Source organism: Malaclemys terrapin, chromosome 3, assembly GCF_027887155.1.
Source record: "Malaclemys terrapin pileata isolate rMalTer1 chromosome 3, rMalTer1.hap1, whole genome shotgun sequence".
In the NCBI taxonomy this organism is placed as follows: domain Eukaryota; kingdom Metazoa; phylum Chordata; order Testudines; family Emydidae; genus Malaclemys; species Malaclemys terrapin.
The window spans coordinates 100,908,592-100,933,545 of NC_071507.1; the positions used below are offsets into that span (position 1 = coordinate 100,908,592).

Genomic DNA, 24,954 nt, shown 5'->3' on the forward strand with positions numbered 1-24,954 from the left:
TATCAATTGGTATTCTATTGTTTAACAGTGCGATTAAAACCACATTTTATCACGATTAATTTTTTTTTAGTTAATCGCGTGAGTTAATTGCAATTAATCTACAGCCCTACTGAAAACATAGTGGTAGCACAGGTTATTTACTACATTAAGTCTGTCAGTGATTAGTTACTGCTATATTGTGCAGTAATGCAATTAAAGCATGCCCTCACTAACAGGCAGTTGTGTAATCTCATACCACTGACTTTCTACTGTATCACAAATATACCTAGTATTTTCTATTCTCTAGCTGGCTTCCCTACATTGTCTAGACAATTGTAGTGACATCCCGCTGCTCCACTTTAATTCCGGTCATTCTGTGCTTTTGTCAATTTAATTTATATGTTGGATTCAAAATTCTTACACTTGTAAACAATAATTTCACTTGCCACGTCAGCCAGGTTACAGAGCAGAACTAAATCCTTTTCAATTTAACTTGCTGTTAGCTCCATGGTCTCTGCTTTTCTGTTATCAACAAGCAGTATTATATATATTTGGTTTCTGCCTCTTTTTTTTTTTTTAAATACCTGCTATTTTAATTTTTTAAATCCATGTTAGCTGTTACTCAAACCTTAACTCTTTCAAAGCTACACTATTTCACCTGCCTTCTTCTGTTCTGTCACCTTAAGTAACAGTTCCAATGAATGCCCAATACTAACAGTTACTAATCTGGCAGTACTTGGAGGTGCATATGAAATATGCTGGAAGGTCTACTTCAAGAGGATCATTTTGGTGGGGTTCTGAAGCGAGGGATACGAGGTGGATGAATTGGGAAGTACTTGTCATTGGGATTAGATAGAAGCAAGATTAATTTGTAGAGGGAAGGTGTCTCCATGAAGGTTGAGCTAGGAGGATTTAGGGAGAGGAATCTGTTCTCCCTTCACCCTGATCCATGAAAACACTTAAGCACCTACTTTGTTTTTAGGAAGTACTTAAATGTTTTCCTAGCAGAGATGCACTTAAGCAGGTGATTTCCTAAATTGGTGCTCCTAAGCTCCTAGCTTCCCCACCATTCCTCTGTTAATGCTGAATTCAAGCCAGCTGTCTATATGCTGAGACTGAACATACAGCCAGCTTGCTGCAGGCCCACACTGACTTGTGACTGAGGTACTGCAACTGAGTACAGAGCATGACATTGGGATCCACATAGTGCCTTGCTCCACAGAATCTTCTAATTCAAAAGGGAGAAAGACAATAGACAGGTAAATGGCACACTTGAACCTATTAAGGCCTGAACCCAGCTTTAAGGTAGAGAGGGAAAACAAGGGACTTCAGTTGAATGGCAAAACCCTAGTTTCAGCAGAAAGGTCTGAGACCCCAGGACTGCTAACCCAAGATAATCTCGTAAATAAGCATCCACTGCCATCCAGTAAACCACATGCAAAATCAGTGCCAAATTATACATTTTCAGTGCCCACTCTTTTAAATCTAATAAAGATTATGTCCCCTTATATCAAAATACTGCACTTGCCTACAAACTTCAACTGTATCTACTCAAAACATTTCACCCTAGAGGTGACTGTTTCAAAGCAATATGAAGAGATTCATGTGCACAGTTTGTATTTACATATTTTAATTTAAACTGACTTTTTGACCATAAGCCCCTCTTAAAAGTAATAAATTCAGGGAACTCCAGGATTCAACACTCTGCCTTCCCCTTAATCACTGCATTGCACCAGCCCTCCTTACAGTAGACGGAAATTGTATTATGCTTTCTACTGCATGTGTTATTGCTCTCTTTTGCACCTTTTAGGAAAGACCACCATGCTTTGAGTTCACTGCTTTGCTGTTGAACCAACAGTCTGGCCTTTTTATAAATAAAAGAAGTATCTCTAACCCCAATTGATTTACGTGTACTGAAATGAGACATCTGTGGAGATTTTTAGGACAACCAACAATTAGATTTAAAAACAACAACAACCCCACTATCCATCTAAGGCTTGGTCTACACTAAACCCCCAAATCGAACTAAGGTACGCAACTTCAGCTACGTGAATAACGTAGCTGAAGTCGACATACCTTAGTTCGAACTTACCGCCGTCCAGACGCGGCAGGCAGGCTCCCCCGTCGACTCCGCGTACTCCTCGCGGCGAGCAGGATTACCGGAGTCGACGGGGAGCACTTCTGAGTTCGATTTATCGCGTCCAGACTAGACGCGATAGATCGAACCCAGAAGTTCGATTGCCTGCCGCCGAACCAGCGCGGTAAGTATAGACAAGCCCTAAGTTGCTCTCACCTCTAAAAGCTGGTATTGCCTGAGGTTTTACAATTCTGTTCCAGTGATTTAGCAGACTTCCCATATGCAAAATGAATTGGAACTTTGAGAGGAAAAAATATATCACTAGTCAGATAACTAAAGGAAACTTTAACAGTGGTCCACTGTTAATTTAACATTCCCTGCAATAACATTAATCATAAATGAACTCATTTGGTATTAATGTGAATTTTGTGGTATACAATACTAGATTAAATTCACTATAATTTACCATTAATGAGTGTCCACTTGTGTGCTAGATTAATAACAGTAGCAGAACATTACCAGCATACCGTTTCAAAGTCTGGTGGAATCCTGATGCTCAGAAAAAGCCAGTTAAGTAATACAAAAGTACCTTCTGCTTAGTAATGAAAACGAGGAAGTATCTCACCAGAAACATTGTAAAGAGATATAAAAGAAATGCACACTTAATGTGAGCATCATTGTTTATTTTAACCCAACATTCCTGCTTTTATTTTCAATATTATTCCTTATAGAAGTGTGATATATAACTGCCGCAGATGAGTGGACACCTGCTCAAATCTACAAAGGAACAATTAGGCTTTTGATGGAATTCTGCTCAGGGTATGTGCTAAGCAGAAATGGGGGAGGGGGGGGAGAAACAGTGTCAGATTTGGGTTTCAGTCACAAGGTTCAGCGAATCCATTTTGTCACCTCATCTGTATTTGAGACACAGGCATCCAGTAGGGGAAGAGCTAGAACTAGGGGGAAACTATGTGGGTCTGGAAGGCATCTTGAGTTTTGGGGACTTTTTGCTTTTCTTTTGTGCCTCATGGAGAAAAGATTTTTGTCCCCGTTTGGAGTCTGGTCCCACCCTAGATAGTGCTTCCTTTGTGAACTTAGTCTGCAAGGAAAACTTTGACTCTCTGTGCCCCTGGACACTGGATTCATACAAGAGAACTTCCCTAAGGAGGCCATTTGAAGCGGACTGGGTCAAGGGATTTAAGGGTAGGGGGCAGCAGTCACTGAGGGATTTATTCCAAAAGCATCACATGTTGGTGAGGAAGGATGTCCCTCCTGGATCCCAAGCACTGAACTAGGCGGATATCCTGTCTGGAGATGTCCCTATCGGATTCTTGGCTGGAAGGGAGGAAGGCAGAGGCTCCAAAAAGCAAGCCAGACACAGAGTCCCTTCACCTGGCAGAGTGAGATTGCAGGCTGAGAGCAACTGTGACAGAACTCCCTTTCTATGGACCCTGAGAGGTTCTCCTCACAGCTGGACCACCTCTTGGCCTTTTGGCTTCAGCTGTTTTGATAACTCCATCACGCTAGGGGACAATGAAACAAATGGAGGAAAGAAGTTCAGTGGGTGGTCTCATTCAGGGAATCACTCTTCCTCTCCCACACTTCCTCCTCTCACCCCACAAATAACCTTTTGTCCCCTACATGAAAAGGGCAGAAGGGGAAAAAACACCAATCATTGATGCCCCAAAATTTTGCTTTAAAAGACAGGCCTCTAATGTACAAGACAGGAAAATGCTGAGCTGCTGCCGTTTGTGTTGTAGACAGCAGAGAATCCAGAGTGAAAGTGAAATAGGTGTGGTCAACTCTAAAATTCCTCTGGTATTAGCAAGAAGAGAGATGCAAATCCAGGTATCTGAGATTGCGGGTGAGGTCACAATTGCCAGAATGTAAATTTTGAAGTAGATTTTGGATTGTATCTGAAAGTACATCTCTAAATGCTGGCAGCCTTTTCAAACTATAGCACCTTTACACATGGCAACAAGCAAGGAAACTAATCATTCTGGATAAAATCGACTCCTGTAAACAGGGCTAGCACTAGGCTTGATGTACCATTTGAATCTTCAGCTTGATGTTAAGGGTTTAAATTGGATTTAAGTGGTGCATGAGGTCTTGTGCTAGCATTTGCATAGGGTGAATTATACTCGGAGTGCCTATTTCAACAAGAACTAAAGCCCAGATATGAAACTGCGCATGATTGGAAATTCTATTCTGTAAAAGAAATGGAATAATCCTAATCCAAAAACTGAACACAAAATCACAGCAAAATCAGACTTTTCAAACATCAATACTAGCCTATAAAATACGATTTGTGGTTCTTCCCAACCTATCCTACATTTCACTTATAGTTCACCTCTCAATCCAAGCACAACAAGAAAACAGAAGCATTAAAGGCAAACAATTAGAGAAACACAGTCTTCACGCTAACAATATTTATCATTTCTGTCTCTCAGATTTTTTCATTATTATTTTATTCCTGGATTTAGACAATAGAACTAGAAGAGAAGCTTGGGGCTGAATGGGCAGAATCACAAACATTTCAGTTTCAATGGATATCAGAAAAGATTAAACTGTTACTCCAGTTTGCCAGCAAACCCTTCCCAGACTGTTTTTTAGTTTCAGAGGGGTAGCCGTGTTAGTCTGAATCTATAAAAAGCAACAGAGGGTCCTGTGGCACCTTTGAGACTAACATTACACACCTCACCTCTCTACAAAGGAAAAAGGACCGTAAGCTGTCTAAAATTCTACCTGCCACATGGGGCCACAACAGGGGTACCCCGAACTCACCCAGCAATATCGTCAATTTATCCAGCTACACACTCAACCCAGCAGAAGAGTCTGTCCTATCTCGGGGACTCTCCTTTTGCCCCAGCACCCCCACGAACATGATACAGTTCTGTGGTGATCTGGAAGCCTACTTTCGCCGCCTCTGACTCAAAGAATACTTTCATGATAACACTGAACAGCGCACTGATACACAGATACCCTCCCACCAACACCACCAACAACACAGGAAGAAGAAGTCCACATGGACTCCTCCTGAGGGTCGAAATGACAGTCTGGACCTATACATAGAATGCTTCCGCCGACGTGCACAGGCAGAAATTGTGGAAAAACAACATCGCTTGCCTCATAACCTAAGTCGTGCAGAACGCAATGCCATCCACAGCCTCAGAAACCACCCTGACATTATCATCAAAGAGGCTGATAAAGGAGGTGCTGTTGTCATCATGAACAGGTCTGACTACCAGAAGGAGGCTGCCAGACAACTCTCCAATACCAAATTCTACAGGCCGCTTTCCTCAGATCCCACTGAGGAATACACTAAGAAACTGCACCATCTACTCAGGACACTCCCTACACTAACACAGGAACAAATCAACATACCCTTAGAGCCCAGACCGGGGTTATTCTATCTACTACCTAAGATCCACAAACCTGGAAATCCTGAACGCCCCATCATCTCGGGCATTGGCACTCTCACTGAAGGACTGTCTGGATATGTGGACTCCCTACTCAGACCCTACGCCACCAGCACTCCCAGCTATCTCCGTGACACCACAGATTTCCTGAGAAAACTACAATGCATTGGTGACCTCCCAGAAAACACCATCCTAGCCACCATGGATGTAGAGGCTCTCTACACAAACATCCCACATACAGATGGAATACAAGCTGTCAGGAACAGTATCCCTGATGATGACACAGCACAACTTATTGCTGAGCTCTGTGACTTTATCCTCACGCACAATTATTTCAAATTTGGTGACAATATATACCTCCAGACCAGTGGCACCGCTATGGGCACCCGCATGGCCCCACAATATGCCAACATTTTTATGGCTGACCTGGAACAACGCTTCCTCAGCTCTCGTCCACTCATGCCCCTTCTCTACCTACGCTATATTGATGACATCATCATCATCTGGACCCATGGGAAGGAGGCCCTGGAAGAATTCCACCATGCTTTCAACAGCTTCCACCCCACCATCAACCTCAGCCTGGACCAATCTACACGGGAGGTCCACTTCCTGGACACCACCGTACAAATAAGCGATGGCCACATTAACACCACCCTATACCGAAAACCCACCGACCGCTACGCCTACCTTCATGCCTCCAGCTTCCACCCCGGTCACACCACACGATCCATCGTCTACAGCCAAGCACTGAGGTACAATCGCATCTGCTCCAACCCCTGAGACAGAGACCAACACCTACAAGATCTTCACCAAGCATTCTCAAAACTACGATACCCACACAAGGAAATAAAGAAACAAATCAACAGAGCCAGACGTGTACCCAGAAGACTCCTGCTACAAGACAGGCCCAGAAGAGAAACCAACAGAACTCCACTGGCCATCACCTACAGTCCTCAGCTTAAACCTCTCCAACGCATCATCAGTGATCTACAACCCATCCTGGACAATGATCCCTCACTTTCAGAGACCTTGGGAGGCAGGCCAGTCCTCGCCCACAGACAACCTGCCAACCTTAAGCATATTCTCACCAGCAACCACGCACCACACCATAACAACTCTAACTCAGGAACCAACCCATGCAACAAACCTCGATGCCAACTCTGCCCACATATCTACACCAGCAACACCATCACTGGACCTAACCAGATCAGCTACAACATCACCGGCTCATTCACCTGCACGTCCACCAATGTTATATATGCCATCATATGCCAGCAATGCCCCTCTGCTATGTACATTGGCCAAACTGGACAGTCACTACGCAAGAGGATAAATGGACACAAGTCAGATATCAGGAATGGCAATATACAAAAACCTGTAGGAGAACACTTCAACCTCCCTGGCCACACAATAGCAGAAGTTAAGGTAGCCATCTTACAGCAAAAAAACTTCAGGACCAGACTCCAAAGAGAAACTGCTGAGCTTCAGTTCATCTGCAAATTTGACACCATCAGATCAGGATTAAACAAAGACTGTGAATGGCTATCCAACTACAGAAACAGTTTCTCCTCCCTTGGTGTTCACACCTCATCTGCTAGCAGAGCACCTCACCCTCCCTGATTGAACTAACCTCGTTATCTCCACACTGATATATACCTGCCTCTGGAGATTTCCATTACTTGCATCTGAAGAAGTGAGGTTCTGACCCACGAAAGCTTATGCTCCCAGTACTTCTGTTAGTCTCAAAGGTGCCACAGGACCCTCTGTTGTTTTTTAGTTGTAGTTCATATTCAGAGCGACACACTGTTCATCAGCACACTGGATATCAACAATAATCACACCCACACTGCTAACATTAATGATGTTCTGTGGACAGCATGTTCCATGTATACATAGAAATTAAAAAATAGTTTTATATAAAAAAAAAGAGTATTTCCACAAATCTTCCTTTTATAATAGCAATCACAGTTTTGTGCATAGCCTCTTGTCTGGGAATTAATGACTGACTGGGGTAAAAAGCTCGAGGGCAATTTGGACCATTAATTTTCTCCCAAATGATCATTAATCCCCAGTAAAGGTCAAGTAACTCAGCTGTTATTGCTGGGACTCTTCAGCTGTTGATTAAACTGTAACATACGAACATCTTTTAATCTCCCTCTTTTGGTTTTATTAATTTATTTGGTGAGTGAAGCTCACGGAAGTCCAAGTTTAAAGAGACTTGCCTCAACTAATCATAGAGCAGGTCAGTCTCTGCAAGCTCCCTTCCAAACTCTGCTGGAGCCCTCAAATTTCAAAATATGCTATTCTGGTTGTGGGCTGAGCAGAGGCTGCCCCTTTAGCTTGTCTGTGCGGCAGTTCAGCGATATGGTTAAGTGGAGTCTAAAATTAAATGACTCAGTCATTTCTACCCTTAGTTTATAATTTAAACTGTTGTGCCAAAATTCAAGTCTTGATTGAATTTTCTGGCCTTTGGAGAATTAATACGGATACTTAACGTTACTGGAATAGAACACAGTATAGTTTGCTTTAATCAATAGCAAAGTAACAGCTATTAAAACCGCTGTAAAGGCATTTACAACTAATTAACTTTAATGTGGGATTCAGTTTACTCCCTACAACTATAAGATATTATCTTCTTATAAACAATATTTTAAAGACTTTAATGGAAACCATTGTACAACACTGGATTGGACGTTCTAAAAGATATACTTTGGGAATTAGTGTGGGGAAGTTCTATGGCCTATATTATATAGGAGATCCGACTACATGATCACAATGGTCCCTTCTGGCCTTGGAATCTATGACTCTGTGAACATTTGAAAAGGCAGTGTTTTTTTTTGTTATTAGGTTCAAAATAAAATAAACACTCCTTTTGCCTATCTACTCACTTTTAAACAATTTTTCATAAACCATCATCTGCAAAGATCTTCCACAACTCACACACAAAAATATAAATCCACATATCCAGGATATGAACCCTATAAAAGTACTAACTTCAGTTAAAAATATAGATTCTCCTCACACCAGATGCAACTTACAGAGAGCTGCTGATTTGCAACACAGAGAGGAGAACCGGGCCCACTTTCAGCAGATCTTAATAGCATGTGCAGTTGTAACCTGCCAGTTTGTACACCACTAAAGAGAGTTACTTAAGTAGTTAAACCTCCATGGTTAGCAAGTGCCCAGAGTTCTTATATCTGAGCCCAAAAGTCTTTTAAGAAAGAGAACTGAATTCTCTCTTTTACAGTACAGCAATATTTTAGAATAGCAATGAAAGTGAGACATTGTCCCATTCTTACTTTGATGCTTCTGTTACTAACCTGATGCCAGCTGACTTTGCTTTCAGGTCATTCCAGCGCTGGTTCATGTCATCAAGTCGGTGCTGAAGCAGTGCCGCTTCCTCGGAGTTTCCCAAGGCTTTTACCATTTTCTGTCTGTTTCCATCAATGCTCTTGAAGATGTCATTGTGGGCATCAATCTCAGCCTGGATGTCCTGGAAAAACAAAGAGAAAAACTTAGGCATGTTAGTTCTGTAACTAGAGCAGAAGGGCTATATTTGTTATGAGCCTTCCCCTCCCCCCCCCCCAATGAAATTTGCCAGTTATCAAGATTACAACATTGGAGCTATTTTGCAACATTTTCTACTAAATAGAAATTTTCCCACTATCTGGATGTTTACAGAAAAGAGAGCCATATTTGCATGAAATTTGTACTTGTGAAATTTCAAAAAGTTGCTAAAGGAGGAAGTAACTCAAGCCCAGGCTGTCTAGAGGACTGACCACAGTGCTAGGAGCTCTGTTTCCACCACCGATTGGCCTTAATAGTACTTTGTAATTGTATAGCACTTTACCACCATTAATCCTCAAAACATATAGGTAACTATCATTATCCCTATTTTACAACTGGGGAAATGTGAGTTATAGATATTAATTGGGTTGTTCAAGACCACACAGCAAGCCAATGTGGGAACTAAATCTCCTGAATCCTAATCCTATGCCTAAAGCCTTCAGACCAGCATCCCCCAAAGCAGATGACTTGACCTTTCTGGCTGGCACTTTCAAAAGAGCCAAAGGGAGCAAAGAACTCAACTCCCATTGACATTGCTATTATTAATAAATAATAAAAATAGCAGTTAGGTTCCTCACTGTCCTTTATGCCTTTGAAAAATCTCCCCCACCTGACACCTGTCTATATGTGGCTGCAGAAATGAAGTCCCCGACCTCTTCAGATGTCATTTAAGGTGACTACCACTACCCTCTTTTTCCTGCACTATACAACATTTACAAATGCACTCCCAAATCTTCACAGGCAAAAAGTATGTAATCTCGAGCTTTGTCACACTCACTTGCCCCTTAGCTCTTTAAAATAAAATACAGCAGGAATTTCATGTACGTATCCAATGAGATCCACTCACCCTACAGTGCTTTAGGCTATATAGTCTAGTTAGAAACATTCACAGTGTATTTCTGCAAATTGGACCTAATTTTACTGACTCTACTACAGCAATCACTAAAAATCTTTTTCCAGTTCAATTACTGTACACTAGCTTTTGCTATATATGGCACAGTATACATGAGAGGGCATTTATACTCTGCAGTAGATACTATCACTGGGGGAAAAAAACAATTAAAGTAAAAGTTCCTCATTTCCCAACCCTCCAAACGAAATGGAGTATATTCACTGATCTCACATCTGCCCCAAAAGACATTACTGTAGTACATCAAACCAAGCACATCCCAGCCTTCATTAAACTAAAATGCAACAGCACTGACTGACATTGAAAGAAGCTCCAGTGTGATCGGCGACTGTTTTGTAACATCTGTGTATGAATGTATAAATAGACAAATGTAAATGAAAGAAAGAGCCCTGGGATGCCCTGCAAATCTCAACGATATCCATCAACAAAGATCATTACAGAAACCTGGTACAGATACAAACAAAAACTTCCTTTTTCAGGGGGAACAAGTTCAGCAAGTATGAAATCCCTTAAAGGTTTAATTCTTTCAAACTCTCTTCAACACAGGCCGTCCTTCCCCAGTGGGCTTTTAAACACACCGCCAAGTGGGTGGTGCAGCTAAAAATGGCTGCTACGCATACAACAGACATTTGGGAATGCACTGAGTGTTGATGTTCACTTGGGATGCTGTGAAACTTATAATTATACTCCTTCAAAAAAATCAGATGAACAGCTGAAAAATGAAATATTTGGGGGAGGCAGAAATCATGGACTGCAAAAACATTTATATATCTGTTCCTTCATAGGGCAAGGCAAGTAAATTACTCCCTGTGCCAATGAACATGGCACAGTAACTCTACCTGGCACTGTCACTGAACTGCCGTGTGGCTTTGGGGAAAATCACTTTGCTATTCTGTGCCTCACTGTCACCCATGTAAAATAGGGACAATGATACTTGTTCTGCTTTGAAGAGCTAGATCATATTATATTTCTCATCAAGCGGAGAACAAACCTTATGAAAGGGGTATTACGGGAAAGAACATGCACTGCAGTACTGGAACCTGAATTAGGCAGCAATGTCATCAAATTCCAACAACCTTCTGTGGTTCTGATCCTTCAAGTTCATACATGCAGACATTTGCAAAGGGTTGATCTTGTAAGAATAGGAGACTGGGTAAGATGTTCATAGCTAATAGAGTGGGGTTGACATTGAACTATGTATTTCACAGACCTAGCCATATCTCCATTTCCAATCTTACCTCTTCCTCACCTAAGTTGCAAATCCAGGGTTGCCAAACTGATTTCTAATTTTACGACAAGAATATTTATTTTCGGACATTTAGAACCTCAATGCAAAATTTCAGCCTTGATTTCATTTAAAAGGGATACTGGTTATTCTGTATGCTTAGAAGGTCAAAAATTATGTTTCTTTCAAAACGGTTTTGTTTCTTGTATTTGAAAAATGCCATGGTATGTTGAACAAGGCACTATGAATTTGTGGTGTTTGGGCATCATAGATGCATCATGTCAAAAGGAACGCATTCTACTGACAGCACAGTTCAGTGAATAAGCTTTATTAATTAACTTGTCTTCCTATTGTTGACCTTCTCTGGTTAGACAGAAACAAATACTACCAGTTGCTACATAAATAAACACAAAGTGTATCGTATATGAGTTTCCACAAGAGCAGGGACCTGCCTCAACAGAGTTTATGAAGACAATCAGAACAGGGGCTCCCCTACTACAGACATCAGCAAGCCCCTGGCACAGATGGCGGGTGTGGGCAGGGTGGATGGTGGAAGGTAACGGATGGACATAAGAAGAGCCATTTATCTGTACTGGAAATATAAAAGAAAAGACTTCTCTTTTCTGTAACTGGTGTTCTTCAAGTTCTGTTGCTCATGTCCATTCCATATTAGGTGTGTGTACTTGTCACGTGCAACAGTGCCAGAAGTTCTTCCCATAGCAGTATTCATAGGGGACTGGCTCTGGCACCCTCTAGAGTGGTGCCCATATGGCATGGTACAAGGGGTGCCGCCGGATCCCCCCACCCTCAGTTCCTTCTTGCTGGAAACTCCGACAGTGGGGAAGGAGGGCAGAATGTGGAATGGACATGAGCAATACATCTCAAAGAACAGCAGTTATGGAAAAGGTAACCATCTTTTCTTCTTCGAGTGCTTTCTCATGTCCATTCCATATTAAGTGACTCCCAAGCAGTACCCCGGGAGGTGAGTAGGAGTTCAAGGACATATAGATTGCAACACAGCTCTGCCAAACTCAGCATCGTCTCTGGCCTGCTGAGTGATGGAATAATGTGCCGTGAACATGTAGATTTGGAAGTGTGCCAGCTCCTGGTTCCTTAGATGAAGCCGGTAAAGACTGTATGGAAGAGTGCAAGGGAGAGATGCCATGCTCGGACGCCCAGCAGGAAAACCTTGTCCACTTGGCCAGGTAAGTCAGTCTGGTTGAGGGCTTCCTGCTTCCCAGGAGGACCTGTTGGACCTCATCTGAGCAGGTCTTCTCCTCTGGGTTAAGCCACGCAGCGAAGTGGAGGGACATGAGGTTGGGGTACAGGAGCCGACCGTGGTCCTGTGACAGCAGGTTTGGTTGGTTGGGCAGGGGCCAGAGAGTCCACTACCAGGTTCACGAGCATGCCAAACCAGCGCTGGCAAGGCCACGCCGGGGCAATCATGTTAACCTGTGCCTTGTCCCTCTTGATCTTTGCTAGGACTCTGCTGAAGAGAAAAATCGGAGAGAACATGTACATCAGGTTCCCTGACCATGACAGGAAAAAGACATCAGAGATGGAGTCCTTGCCAAGCCCTTGCCATGAACAAAATCGGTGGCATTTCCAGTTTAGCCTGGTGGCGAACAGGTCTACAAGGGGAGTTCCACACCTCTGGAAGATCATGCAGGCTACCTCCGGGTGTAGCAACCACTTGTGGTGAGAAGAGAAGTCCCTGCTGAGGTGATCCGCTAGCCTGTTCTTGACACCAGGGAGGTGACAAGCTTACAGATGGATTTTTTGGCTGGTGCATAAGTCCCAGAAACGGAGTGCCTCTTGGCAGAGAGTCGACGTACATGCTCCCCCATTGATGTAGAACATTGAGGTCGTGTTGTCTGTCAGGACTCTCACCGCCTTGCCTGACAGGTGAGGTAGGAAGACTCCGCATACCAAGCAGACCACTCTGAGTTCTTTGATATTTATGTGTAACGTCATCTCCTCCGGGGACCACATACCCTGGGTCATAGAATATCAGGGTTGGAAGGGACCTCAGGGTTGGAAGGGACCTCAGGACGTCATCTAGTCCAACCCCCTGCTCAAAGCAGGACCAATTCCCAACTAAATCATCCCAGCCAGGGCTTTGTCAAACCTGACCTTAAAAACCTCTAAAGAAGGAGATTCCACCACCTCCCTAGGTAACCCATTCCAATGCTTCACCACCCTCCTAGTGAAAAAGTTTTTCCTAGTATCCAACCTAAACCTCACACACTGCAACTTGAGACCATTACTCCTTGTTCTGTTAAACAAGTTTGATCTTCCCCTTGTGGACCTCTTGGGAGGGGGATCAGTGCTGGCTCATAGACAGCACTGGCGGGGCGCTCCGTACTGATGTTGCGGTGCTCGGGGCTGAGCTGGACCTCTGCTCTGGTGCAGGGGTCAGCGCCGACTCCATCAAGAGTGCCCTGAGACAGATGTCTCTTTCCTTTTTTGTTCTGGGTTTGAACGACTTACATATGCGACACTTGTCGCTTATGTGTCCTTCTAGACGCCGTAAACAGCTAACGTGCGGATCGCTGATGGGCATGGGCCACTTACAACGATCACATGGTTTAAAGCCACCTCCTTCCCCACTCCTTCTCCGAGCTCCCCCCCCCCCAATCGCTCACTCTCCCCCACCCTCCCTCCCTCACTTTCACTGGGCTGGGGCAGAGGATTGGGGTACAGGAGAGGGTGAGGACTCTGGTTGCGGCCGGAGATTAAGGGTTTGGGGTGCAGGAAGGGGCTCTGGGCTGGGGCCGAGAGGTTTGGGGTGCAGGATGGCACTCCAAGATGGGGGTGTGAGCTCTGGGGTAAGGCTGGAGATGAGGAGTTTGGAGTGCAGTAAGGAGGTAGTGGGCTAGGGCAGGGAGTTGGGGCGTGGGCTCCGGGAGAAAGTTTGGGTGTGGGAGGGGGCTCAGGACTGGGGGTGCAGGAAGGGGCTTTGGGCTGGGGCGCAGAGAGGGTGAGGGATACAGCTGGGGGTGCGAGCTCTGGGGTGGGGCTGGAGATGAGGGCTTTGGGGTGGAGAAAGGAGGTAGCGGGCTAGGGCAGGGAGTTGGGGTTAGGGTTGTGGGCTCCGGGAGGGATTCTGGGTGTGGGAAGGGGCTCAGGGCTGGGACAGGGGGTTAGGGTGCAGAAGGCAGTGATGGATGTGAACTCTGGGAGGGAGTTTGGGTGCAGGAGGGGGCTCAGGGTGTGGGCTCTGGGCGGCACTTACCTCAGGTGGCTCCCGGAAGCGACCAGCATGTCCAGCTCCTAGGTGGAGGGACCAGGGGGCTCTAGCCGGGGTCCCGGCTCTGGGAGGGAGTTTGGGTGCAGGAGGGGGCTCAGGGCTGGGGCAGGGGGCTAGGGTGCACAAGGGGGTGATGGATGTGGGCTCTGGGAGCGAGTTTGGGTGCAGGAGGGGGCTGAGGCTAGGGTGCAAGAGGGGGTGCCGGCTCTGGGTGGGAGTTTGGGAGCTCAAGGCTGGGAGGTGGGGTGCAGGAGGAGGTTCGGGGTATGGGCTGTGGGCGGCACTTACTTCAGGTGGCTCCCGGAAGCGGCCGGCATGTCCAGCTCCTAGGTGGAGGGACCAGGGGACTCTATGCACTGCCCGCGCCTGCAGCTCCTATTGGCCACAGTTCCTGGCCACTGGGAGCTGCAGAGCCGGCACTCGGGGCGGGGACAGCGCGTGGAGCCCCACTGGCTACCCTGTGCCTAGGAGGCAGAGGGACATGCTGGACACTTCTGGGAGCTGCGCGGAGCAGGGTAGGGAGCCTGCCAGCCCCGTGCCAACAGGACTTTTAACAGCCCGATCCTGCTGACCGGCGCTGCCCTGGTCCCTTTTCGACCAGACACCTGAATTACAGAGTGAAATTCTGAGCCTAAACTACACAACAGTATCCTGTAGCAGTCATGTTTGAAATGGCTTTTTCAGAATAGAAACACCATAAGACCCTCAATTCAGACTGCAGTAGCACAGACTGTGCCACTATAATTACTGCCACTCATGTTTTTGTTTAGATTTTGCTTGTTTATTTATATACATGTTTCTACAATGTTACATGCAGAGCTACAATATTTTCCTCTGAAAAAGGTCTTCAGCGCCCGCCCTCCACTAATGGTAAAAATATGACGAGTTGGAGAAATCTCCTTATTCCCAGCCTGTGGTTTAAGCAGAACAAACAGAATGAACTTTTAAGTAAAAGGTAAAATCTCACTCTTTTCTGTTCTTAAGAAACTGGAACCCCAGAATATTGCAGTTATTTGGTAATAAGAACTAATGCACAGAAGTTATTTTATTAGCCACTGTGGATAAAAAGATGTATGTCAGGCTTCCCTAAATAGCTTGTTAAAGGTATACAAAACCATATTAAACAATAATATAGTTTAATAGTTGAAATCCATTATGGAAGAGTCCTATACAATTTAATACAAAATTATAATCTTTCTATAGGTTTCTTTGTAACAACTGCATATAATTTAATAAATATTTTTCTTCTCCTGTAAAAATTCTATAGGGTTTTAGAGAATTTCTATAGAACTCCACTAAATTTCTATAAAAAGCTATTGGTTTCATTCCTAGCAAACTCAATAAGACTTTCCCATAAAGCAGAGACTGTAATAAAGTTTTAAGAGTGAAAATCCCCAGAGGACGATACACCAGGCTATTTCGCCATTGTGGCTTTATTTTGTCACTCTCTCCATCTGCCACCCTCTAACTCCTGACCTCTGAGGGTTATGAGTGCTCCACATGAGAACTCAAATGCCATGGAAAGCTCTTTCAATTGGAATAACCCATGAGTGTCAATTGCAACCAACTGGAACAGCATCATGCCAGACAGACATCAGCCAGGACATCTCTATTTGATCACTACTAAGGAGGGCCCACAGTGGTTAGCAAGGCAGTGGAGGCTCCTTAGGGCAGACTACTTGCTCTGTTTTGAATCAGATACATTATTATATTTACCTACTTACTACTGCTGTAAATTGCCTGTGAGTGCACTTGTATGTCAGATTCAACGTTCACTAGCCTCCACTGCAGCAAGGGCTTCGCATTTCTTACAGGGAAGAATACACATTGATTATGTGCTTTTCTCCCCCAAAGAAAAAAAAAAGCTGCCACCAAAAAGAAACAATTAAGAAATAGAGGAGAATAGCCTCAAGAGGGACTTTCTTCTGGCCTCAGAAGAGAATTCTGACTTTTGAAGGATTCCTCCCATCTCCCATGCCAAAGAAGCCTGCAGTTGTCTGCTTTTAGGCAATCAATTCAGAAGGAATTCACACAGAGAAGAGCAGCACACATGTACATGCAAACCCTTGGGTAGAACTGCCACTATCATAAATCCAGTACTGGCAGAACTACATATAAAGGAAGACAAACCTTCTAAAGTGTCACACAGCCAGCACTGCCTATCATATCTATTGTGATTACTGTGTAAGTAGGTCAAAGCAGTATACAAAAGCAATTGACTCGAGTATGACAGTAACTTAATTACTGTTTAAACTCAGATAATTTCTAAAAAAGAGTTTCAAAGGAAAAAACCCTCTGGATAATATTTTTCGTGTCTTTATTTTCCATGCTCATATCATCAAAAGTCTTGCACTGTTGCTTTGGGTTTGCAAGAAACTGACTCAACTCTCAATCAAACCTGTAGAAAAGCTTAACGGGACATGCCACATGGTTAAGGATTCTTTTAATAATGAACAATTATTTGTTTTCTAAGCTTGAGATTTCAAAGAGTGTTGACACGTTTTAATTTACTTGATATTGGAAAACTTCTGCAGCCCAGTTACGTGGCAGTGACTGAACGTCTGAAGGGCAGCAAAAATCTAGTTCTACTAATTCCAGCAGATACATCTTTGGGACTGAATAAAGCCAAAGCAGCACAACCCTCTTCAGTGTAATGTGACTCTGCTTTTGTATATGGGTTGCTCAAGCTTTGGGAATGCCATCTGGCTTCTGCATTACAGTAATAGCACTTGTAATTCTCTCTTTACAACATGTATTCATGCTTCCAGAAAGTTAGGAGTAGCTGCAAAGCAGGACCTCTCATGATGCTAGTATTCCTGACAACAAACCATTCTGCCAAAGGATAAACATGACGTGTACATGTGTTTATTGGTGTCATGGGGGAAAGGGCACATGAGGAAAAGTTGTTCTGAAAATACATGTTCAAATTTCTGATCACAGTTCAAGTAGTGAATGTTGCACGGATATTAACATTCTTCTGCAGTACTTAGTTATTCTCCTATACCATATTAGAAAACCCAACACAAAAGATAAAAGGATACAGCAAGCTTTAGGCAAAAAAGCATAGAAAGACCGAGATTTATATATCATGCCTTTTGTCTAAAAAGGCTACAAACAGGAATAAGACACTGGATGTCTTTCACTGGCATATTCAAAAACCCAAGGGAGGATGTCAAATGTGTAGAAACTAGGGCTCTATGTGGTACAAAAGAAATACACTAGTACTAGTACCACAGCTACTTTCTAAACATGTCATTAAATGGCCCAAAGGCACCTATAAGAATGAAGCTTACTAACATCTGGTGTCTGACCTAAGCTTTTAAGACTAACAGCAGCAATCACAGCACAAATGTCCACATATTGCCTACAATTACTGACTCTCGGAGAGGTTAAGTGTAGCAAATGACTCGTGTTACATGTACTACATACTTATTAAGAAAAAGCACATGTACACAAACTAACAGACCCTTTTGTTGTCATAAACTTTGTCACCTGCTGTTACCAGCTGTCACTGGAAGACACTTTTTCATTCATAATGGTGGACCTGTGGTACAGTACCCAGCTCACTGTCTCTGCAAACTAGCTGCTCAGTCGCAGATGAAACTGCAGTTGAAGATACTGCAGAAAGCTAACACCTATCAGTCTTTTCAGAACAGTGGTACTACTGATTTTGAAATAAAATGAATTCATTAAACAAACCATTCCTCCCGTGAGAAGAATAAAAAACCTTCATTGTATTCAACAAATAGTCTGAGTTCAGTTTCCATCAGGGACTACATTGGTAATGTCTCTTTTAAAGTTGTTTAGGTGACAAGTGTTTATTTGTAACAAAAATTGCATACAGTGTGTGAACAGTTTTTAGGATTTTAGGGTATGGGTGTGTGACTTTCTCCCTTTCCTACCAAATCTTGCAATAACCTACAATTATTTTTAAAGCTGAACGCTTAGGAAAAATACCATTTATTTGCCCTCCCAGCTGTGGCTCTGTATAACACCAGCAGATTTACAGTGTATTTTCCATGGAAAAAAGACCGCATGAAAACACAGTAAGTGGAGCCAAGCTAAAGATTCTGTTACATGAACACACACTACTGGTCTCAAAAGTGCTGACACTTAGGTGAAAGTGATTCATTTTAGATGAGACCAAGTACCATAAACTCTAATCAGTGTAATTACTACACAACCAAGCATCCTGCCTCACAACATTATCATCATCAGGGTTTAGGTAAGGGAAAGACTAACTAGCTTGGGATGAAGAAGAGGTGATGAAAGTGTGGGGAGAGTAGTATTCCTATTTGATGAAGTCATTCTACTGTTAAATTCACTCAGATCTTTTAGTTTCACAAAAATAATTTTCAGTTAAATTAACAGCAAGTGATGGAGCACTCTCTCCTGATGTCAAAATTACATGAAATCACAAGTACCATGAAAAGCACCCTTGTACTCAAGGCTGAGCGATGCTGAATATTTCTGTGACTTATTTTAAGAAAGAGAAAGGTGATTGGCAGAGTAAATGCTACAACAATACCTCTACATGCTGTGAAGGAAGAAAGAGAGAGGGAGTACTACTTTTAAATATTTGGGAGTTGACATTTAAGGACCTAGACAAACAGAAAATGAAGTTGGTAAAATTAGAATGACCTGCCCTTTTGTTTCTTTATTTGTTTGAAAAAATAATAAATACTTGAAACTTGTCTCCTCGTACCTTTTCAAATTTTGTCAGCAACTCCTGGAAGCTGAAGTGCAGGCCAATCATGGTTAAGTGTTCCTTCGAGCCTACATCTTTCTGATAAAGATCCTCCAGTCAAGTCTATAGCTGCCAAAAAGTTTTGTTTTTTTTCCTCAACTATACCTCCTTTAAACCCTTAGGAAAATCCTGAGCACGTACTCCCTTGCACTGTACTCCTTCGGTGGCAGCTTACATTGTATCAACATTTTAGCGTTCCCACTGTACCCACTTGTTCTTATGGGCTGGGCAGTTCAGAGTGAATGGACTCGATGCTATTTGTTCTGATAACCAGGTTCCATGATGCTGGCATGTTCTCCTTGTCTCTCTAGACGACCCAGGATTCCCTTTTGTTCACCCCTCTAATCACCTTCAGGTCCCAACTGTTTTCTGCTGGGCCCCAAGCTCAACGTTTGGTCTCAATTACACACAGCATCAGGAGCTATATCCTCGTGGTGTGCAGAAAGAAAAAAGCAAACTATTCCAATCTCGCTCCATTCAGGAGATTTTTCCCAAAAAGACATTTTTGGGTAGAGAAACCAAAAGCCATCTTCTTTAGAGGAATTAAAATAGGGTGAAGTAAACTTCGGTCTGAAGAAAAAGAAGAGATATCACCAAAACGCTGGACAGGAGGCACCCCTTCTCTCACTCTCTTTCGGCCACTAGCAGATGTGTTGCTATGGTAATGACCAAGCTAGTTTCAGTCAATTTCCTTCTGTTGGCCTAGCGTAGGGGATGCTGTAGAGCAACAGAATTAAGGCCCAGTTTAAGAAAGAAAAAAAAAATTGCTTCCTCTAGTTAAGCAAAACCTCCAACAAAGGATCACACTGTAACCTCTGAAACCTTTGCTGGGGATCTCATCCATAGATTCCCTTGCTGGTCTGACAGCAGTGTGCTAATCTATTCCCCAGCATTTGTTTATTGTTTTACTCAGCATCCTCCCTTCCACCACCCCTCATGCTGTTCAGCAGCTAAGCTCACTCCCACTTCCTGGAGGACTCCCTTGCTGCAAAACATTAATAACTCTAAGAAGTGCAAAACTCCTGGACCACCAGCCCCCCAATTCTCTACTTAGTCATCACACTTCCCTCTCCTCAAGAGGAAACTGGGATATTTAACCGTTAAATAATTTTTTTAAAACTGTTAAAGTAACTGTAATATTGCAAAAGCCTACATACACACACACACACACACACACACACGTAAGTCTTATTACTTCATATGCAGATTGTTTTCATTTGAGGCCTTTGCTCTCATTTCAGCAAGAAACCTGACACCTGAAGTTTGAATACTAGGAAATCTCAATTTAAAACAATTTCCACTTGAAACAGTAAACATGTGCGTGGCGCCCTGTTGTAGCTATCAATGTTTTCTGTACATCCCTTATTATTCAATTGTCAAGTGCTTCAATATACTTTCCAGCAAGTGAAAAATATAGTAATAGTTTAAAAAACAAATCTCAAGTTTAAAAAACAAACCTAACACTCACAAAATATCTCTGTTACGGCTATCACTCACGGTACCCTTCTGTGAGCCATGCGATGGTTTCGCTTTTTTCTTATTCATTATGTCACTATTTAGAGTGCCAAGAAAATTATTATATGACAAAACTGTTTAAGAGACAGATTGTTCACTGTCTGTGGTATATTCTCTGGGGACTAGGGGATGTTTTTAAGATGAACATGTTTTGTAAAATACATTAACATGAGCAGGATTTTACTGCAATTATTGGTCTTTACTTTGTTTACACATATATGTATAAATATGTTACACACATGAACACACCCAAACAAACTAGACAAATGTTCTACAGAAATAAAATTATATTTATAATATTATGTGATAAAATTAGAATAATGTAGCTATAGGGTTGCCAATTTCCTAATGGCAGAAAACCAAACACCCTTGCCCTTCCCCACCGCTCACGCAGTCCATCCCCCCTCCCTCCATCGCTTGTTCTCCCCCACCCTCGCTCATTTTCATTGGGCTGAGGAATGGGTTGGGGGTGCAAGAGGGAGCAAGACTCTGGCTGGGGGTATGGGCTCTAGGGTGAGCCTGGGGATGAGGGGTTTGCAGTGCAGCAGGGGGCTCTGGGCTGGGAGGTGAGGCTGAGGGGTTCAGAGTGTGGGAGTGGGCTCCGGGCTGGGGAATGGGGTTGAGTGTGGGAGAGGGCTCAAGCCTGGAGCATATGTGCGAGAGGGGGTATGGGCTCTGGGGTTTGGGGTGCGGAAGGGGTCTCCGGGCTGGGGCCAGAAATGAGGGGTTCGGAGTGAGGAAGGGCTGAGGCAAGTGGTTGAGGTGCAGGAGTGGGCCCAGGATCCGGGAGGCGCTGACTTCAAGCGGCTCCCAGGAAGGGGTGACATGTCCTTCCAGCTTCTAGGTGGAACGGTAGCCAGGGGACTCTGCATGTGCCCGCAGGCGTTGCCACTGCAGCTCCCATTGGCTGTGGATCCCAGCCAATAGGAGCTGCAGAGCTGGTGTTTGGGGCAGCGCCTGCAGGCAGGGGCAGCGCGTAGAGCCTCCCTGGCCGCCCCTTCGCCTAGGAGCTGGAGGGACATGTCGCCTCTTCCCGGGATTCATGCGGAGCCAGGCAGGAAGCCTGCCTGCTCTGCTGATTTTACCTCCATAACAAAGGCTGCCAGATGGCTTGTGGAATTGGTAGTTCACATAGAGCTTTCACCTGAGGTGGCTGGTTTCAAATTTGCATAAGGAGAGTTACTAAATAGTTGTTATTCTCCAATAGACTTGCTGGTGGTCTCTGTGTAGTTCTAATGAGCACGTATCCACACCATAAGACAAACACATTGGCACTTATTGGCCCCATTGACATTTATGCAGATACATTAAGGAATAAACAGACATGGAGACTGAACTACTTGCTCAAGGTTCACTCACACTGGCACAACATTTTGGGGTTATATGCAAGGCTGCTGCAGTGTTGTTGTGCTCCAATGACAGAGGAATGCAATCACCAAAGCTGTCCATCCATCACCTTTTACCAGCACTAAAAATGCACTTTTAGAACATAAATTTTAAACAAAATGAGTTTATTTCCAAGGGTGACCATCAGGCACTGGATTTAAACATACAAGGATCTTTGGGCAAATCCTCAGCTGGCAAAATTGACATAGCTCCATTGAAGTCAAGGGAGACATAAAATTTACAACAGCTGAAGACCTGCCCCCTATGAGCAGTTCAGAGAATAGGATTCTTTACTTGCTCACCAGAACAGATGGGTAAAGTAAGGGGGTTGGGCACCCTCCAACCAACTCACAACATGTAAAGTCTTGTTAAAGGCCCATTAGTTTTGATAGTGCCCCATCAAAGTCAGTGAAGAAAGCATGCGTTAAAATGTTAAGCTACTAAGTCTTTTTTTTTTTTTATTATACTAGGAGTTTTCCCCTTTTCATATAAAGGCTCATTTTAAACTTTCTAATCTTCTATAATGGATCCTGCTAAGATCTAAAATATAGACTAGTCTGATTGAGCACAGCTAATATGTCTAAAACCAATTTTCTTTTCTAAATTAACAATTTACTGAAAAATCTGAAAATAAATATAGAGTGTCTGAGCCTTAAGACTGTATCTGCCCTGCATGGGGATTCCACTGAATTCCTGTTTAAACAAAACCCCACTTCTGTATCCTGCAGGATACAGACATTATAGGTCTGATTCTTATTGACACTAAGGTCCCTTTCCATTGCACTGGCAGCGTAAAGGGGTTGGCTTTAAAGCTGGCATAAATTACATTTATACCCACTTTAGAGGTGTCTTTACACTAGGGGAGTTTTTGTGTAAATGAGAATAAGGCCTATGACCCCAGGCCTGTAAACAAAGTGCATATGTCAATTTTTGTTTGATAGGAATACTCTTATGTTGCATAGTTGGAGACAGTAATAGGCAGCTCCCAGTTACTATCCTATCATTCAAAAATCATACATTCCAAAACAAGATCTATTGTATATCTTACATGAGATGTAGAAAGGTAAGTAGAGTGAGGTGGAAATGTATTGAATTGTTCTGTAGAATTCTGTGGAAAATATTCCAATACACAATATACTATTAGATTAACATTTTCTGTAAATTGGCTCTTCAATCTGAACTGTAAAAGTAGCAATAAAAGTGTTCTTGATGCTTCTTCACATGAAATGAAAATAGACTAATATTCACAAAAGTCTCCATTTGTAAAAGAAAAAAATCCTCATTTTGCCAAATATTTACTATAATCTTTGTGGGAAAATAATTCTGTAGACATTGAATGGTGGTGTTGGGTATGAGAGGTGCCAATCATGGATGCTAGATACACCATAAAAAGGTACGCTATTTATTACATATTACTGTTTAAATTTTCATGATCAGCATTATCATAATTTTACATAAAAGAAACAATACATCTATTGTTGATAACAAAAATGGAATATTATAATGAAAGGTACAGCTCACACACAAGTTTTAATAATTCAATACCAGAGTTCTAAGAAGCTGACATTCTGCCAGTTTAAACCTTCATGCAAATACCTCTGTGCTAATCTTCTAGGGATGAAACAAGCTTACCACAACAGTACAGTAACTTACTCCTGGGGGAATTCTGCGTCACCACACTTGCGCAGATTTCATGTGCCCCGCAGATTTCTTTGCTTCCTTACAGAAAAATGACTTCTGAAAGAGAAGCAAAGGGAAGCTGCAAGAGCGGTCACACGCCCCTCCCCAGCAGTAAAGGCAGGTTGGTTCAGGTACCCGGAACAGCCAGCAGAGACTAAATCACTGGGGTGGGGAAGCTAGGCATGTGTGTGTTTTTATATTATATAAATAAAGAGAGAGAGAGAGAGAAAAAAAAACTCTGTCCCTCTCGCTTGCTATTGCAGCACGCTTGGCCTGGAGGGGCAGGGCTTCAGAGTGTTTCTGAGGAGGAAGGCATGGGACTGGCTTTTTCCCCTCAAGCAGAGCAGAATGTAGCAGCCTGCCTGCTTAGTGAATTGTTCCCATTGTCTTTGTGAATTCCCCCAGAAGTATAAAACAGGTGTTTTAAGGCTCCTTTACATTGCCAGAGTGGTATAAAGGTCAGTATGGCCTTATAAATGCTTTATTGATTAGAACTGGTCTAACTTTTTGGACTGAAAAAATTTCCTATCAGAATGTGCTCCATGAACTATTTGCTACTTCCTTTTCTGGAGATGGTCAGTAACCCATATAAATTGTGAATTTGATTCCCCAGTCCTCACTTGCCCTTCAGTTGCCTATGATGTAACATTGAGCATATGGCTGCATATATTTGTTGACTAATAACTAGCAATAAAGGGTGAAACCTATCTACATTGCTATTTGGCAAGGGGTTTGAGGGATTTCCTCCAATGCTCCCCACTTCCATTCTCCATCCATTGTATTGTAGTTTAAATAAACTACTGACATAATTGAAACCGGAGAGATTATACTGCATTATTTTGAAAATAAAATATGCAGAATTTTAAAATATTGTGCCCAGAATTTTTAATTTTTATTCTGAAAAATTCTTATTTTTTTGGCACAGAATTCCCCCAAGAGTAACAGTAATAGAACTTAATTTCACAAACAAAATTCACAACGGGATTTCCAACAGGTATTGGGAATGTTCTAATACATTTAGCATTGTTCCTAAAGAATGTTATCACATACATTAAAATAGTTGCATATAAATATACTAGTTTTTCTTTGTTCATTTTAAATAATATTGCACACATGACAAACAGTAACACAGCATTTTTAGCATGGACTTCAGTGGAATTACTAATGATTTATTCTGTATCTGAAAGGACAATCAGTTC

General features: G+C 42.9%; 1 protein-coding gene across 5 annotated transcripts in view; it reads right to left on the bottom strand.

Annotated features, from left to right (window-relative positions):
• The window catches only part of UTRN (utrophin), a 565,558-nt gene that overhangs the window by 201,648 nt on the left and 338,956 nt on the right, over positions 1 to 24,954 (bottom strand). For all 5 annotated transcript variants that reach the window (XM_054021668.1, XM_054021666.1, XM_054021667.1 and 2 more), the window contains one exon: positions 8,796 to 8,968. In XM_054021668.1, coding sequence (XP_053877643.1) covers positions 8,796 to 8,968 — 173 coding nt within the window. The remainder of the gene's footprint in view (positions 1 to 8,795; positions 8,969 to 24,954) is intronic.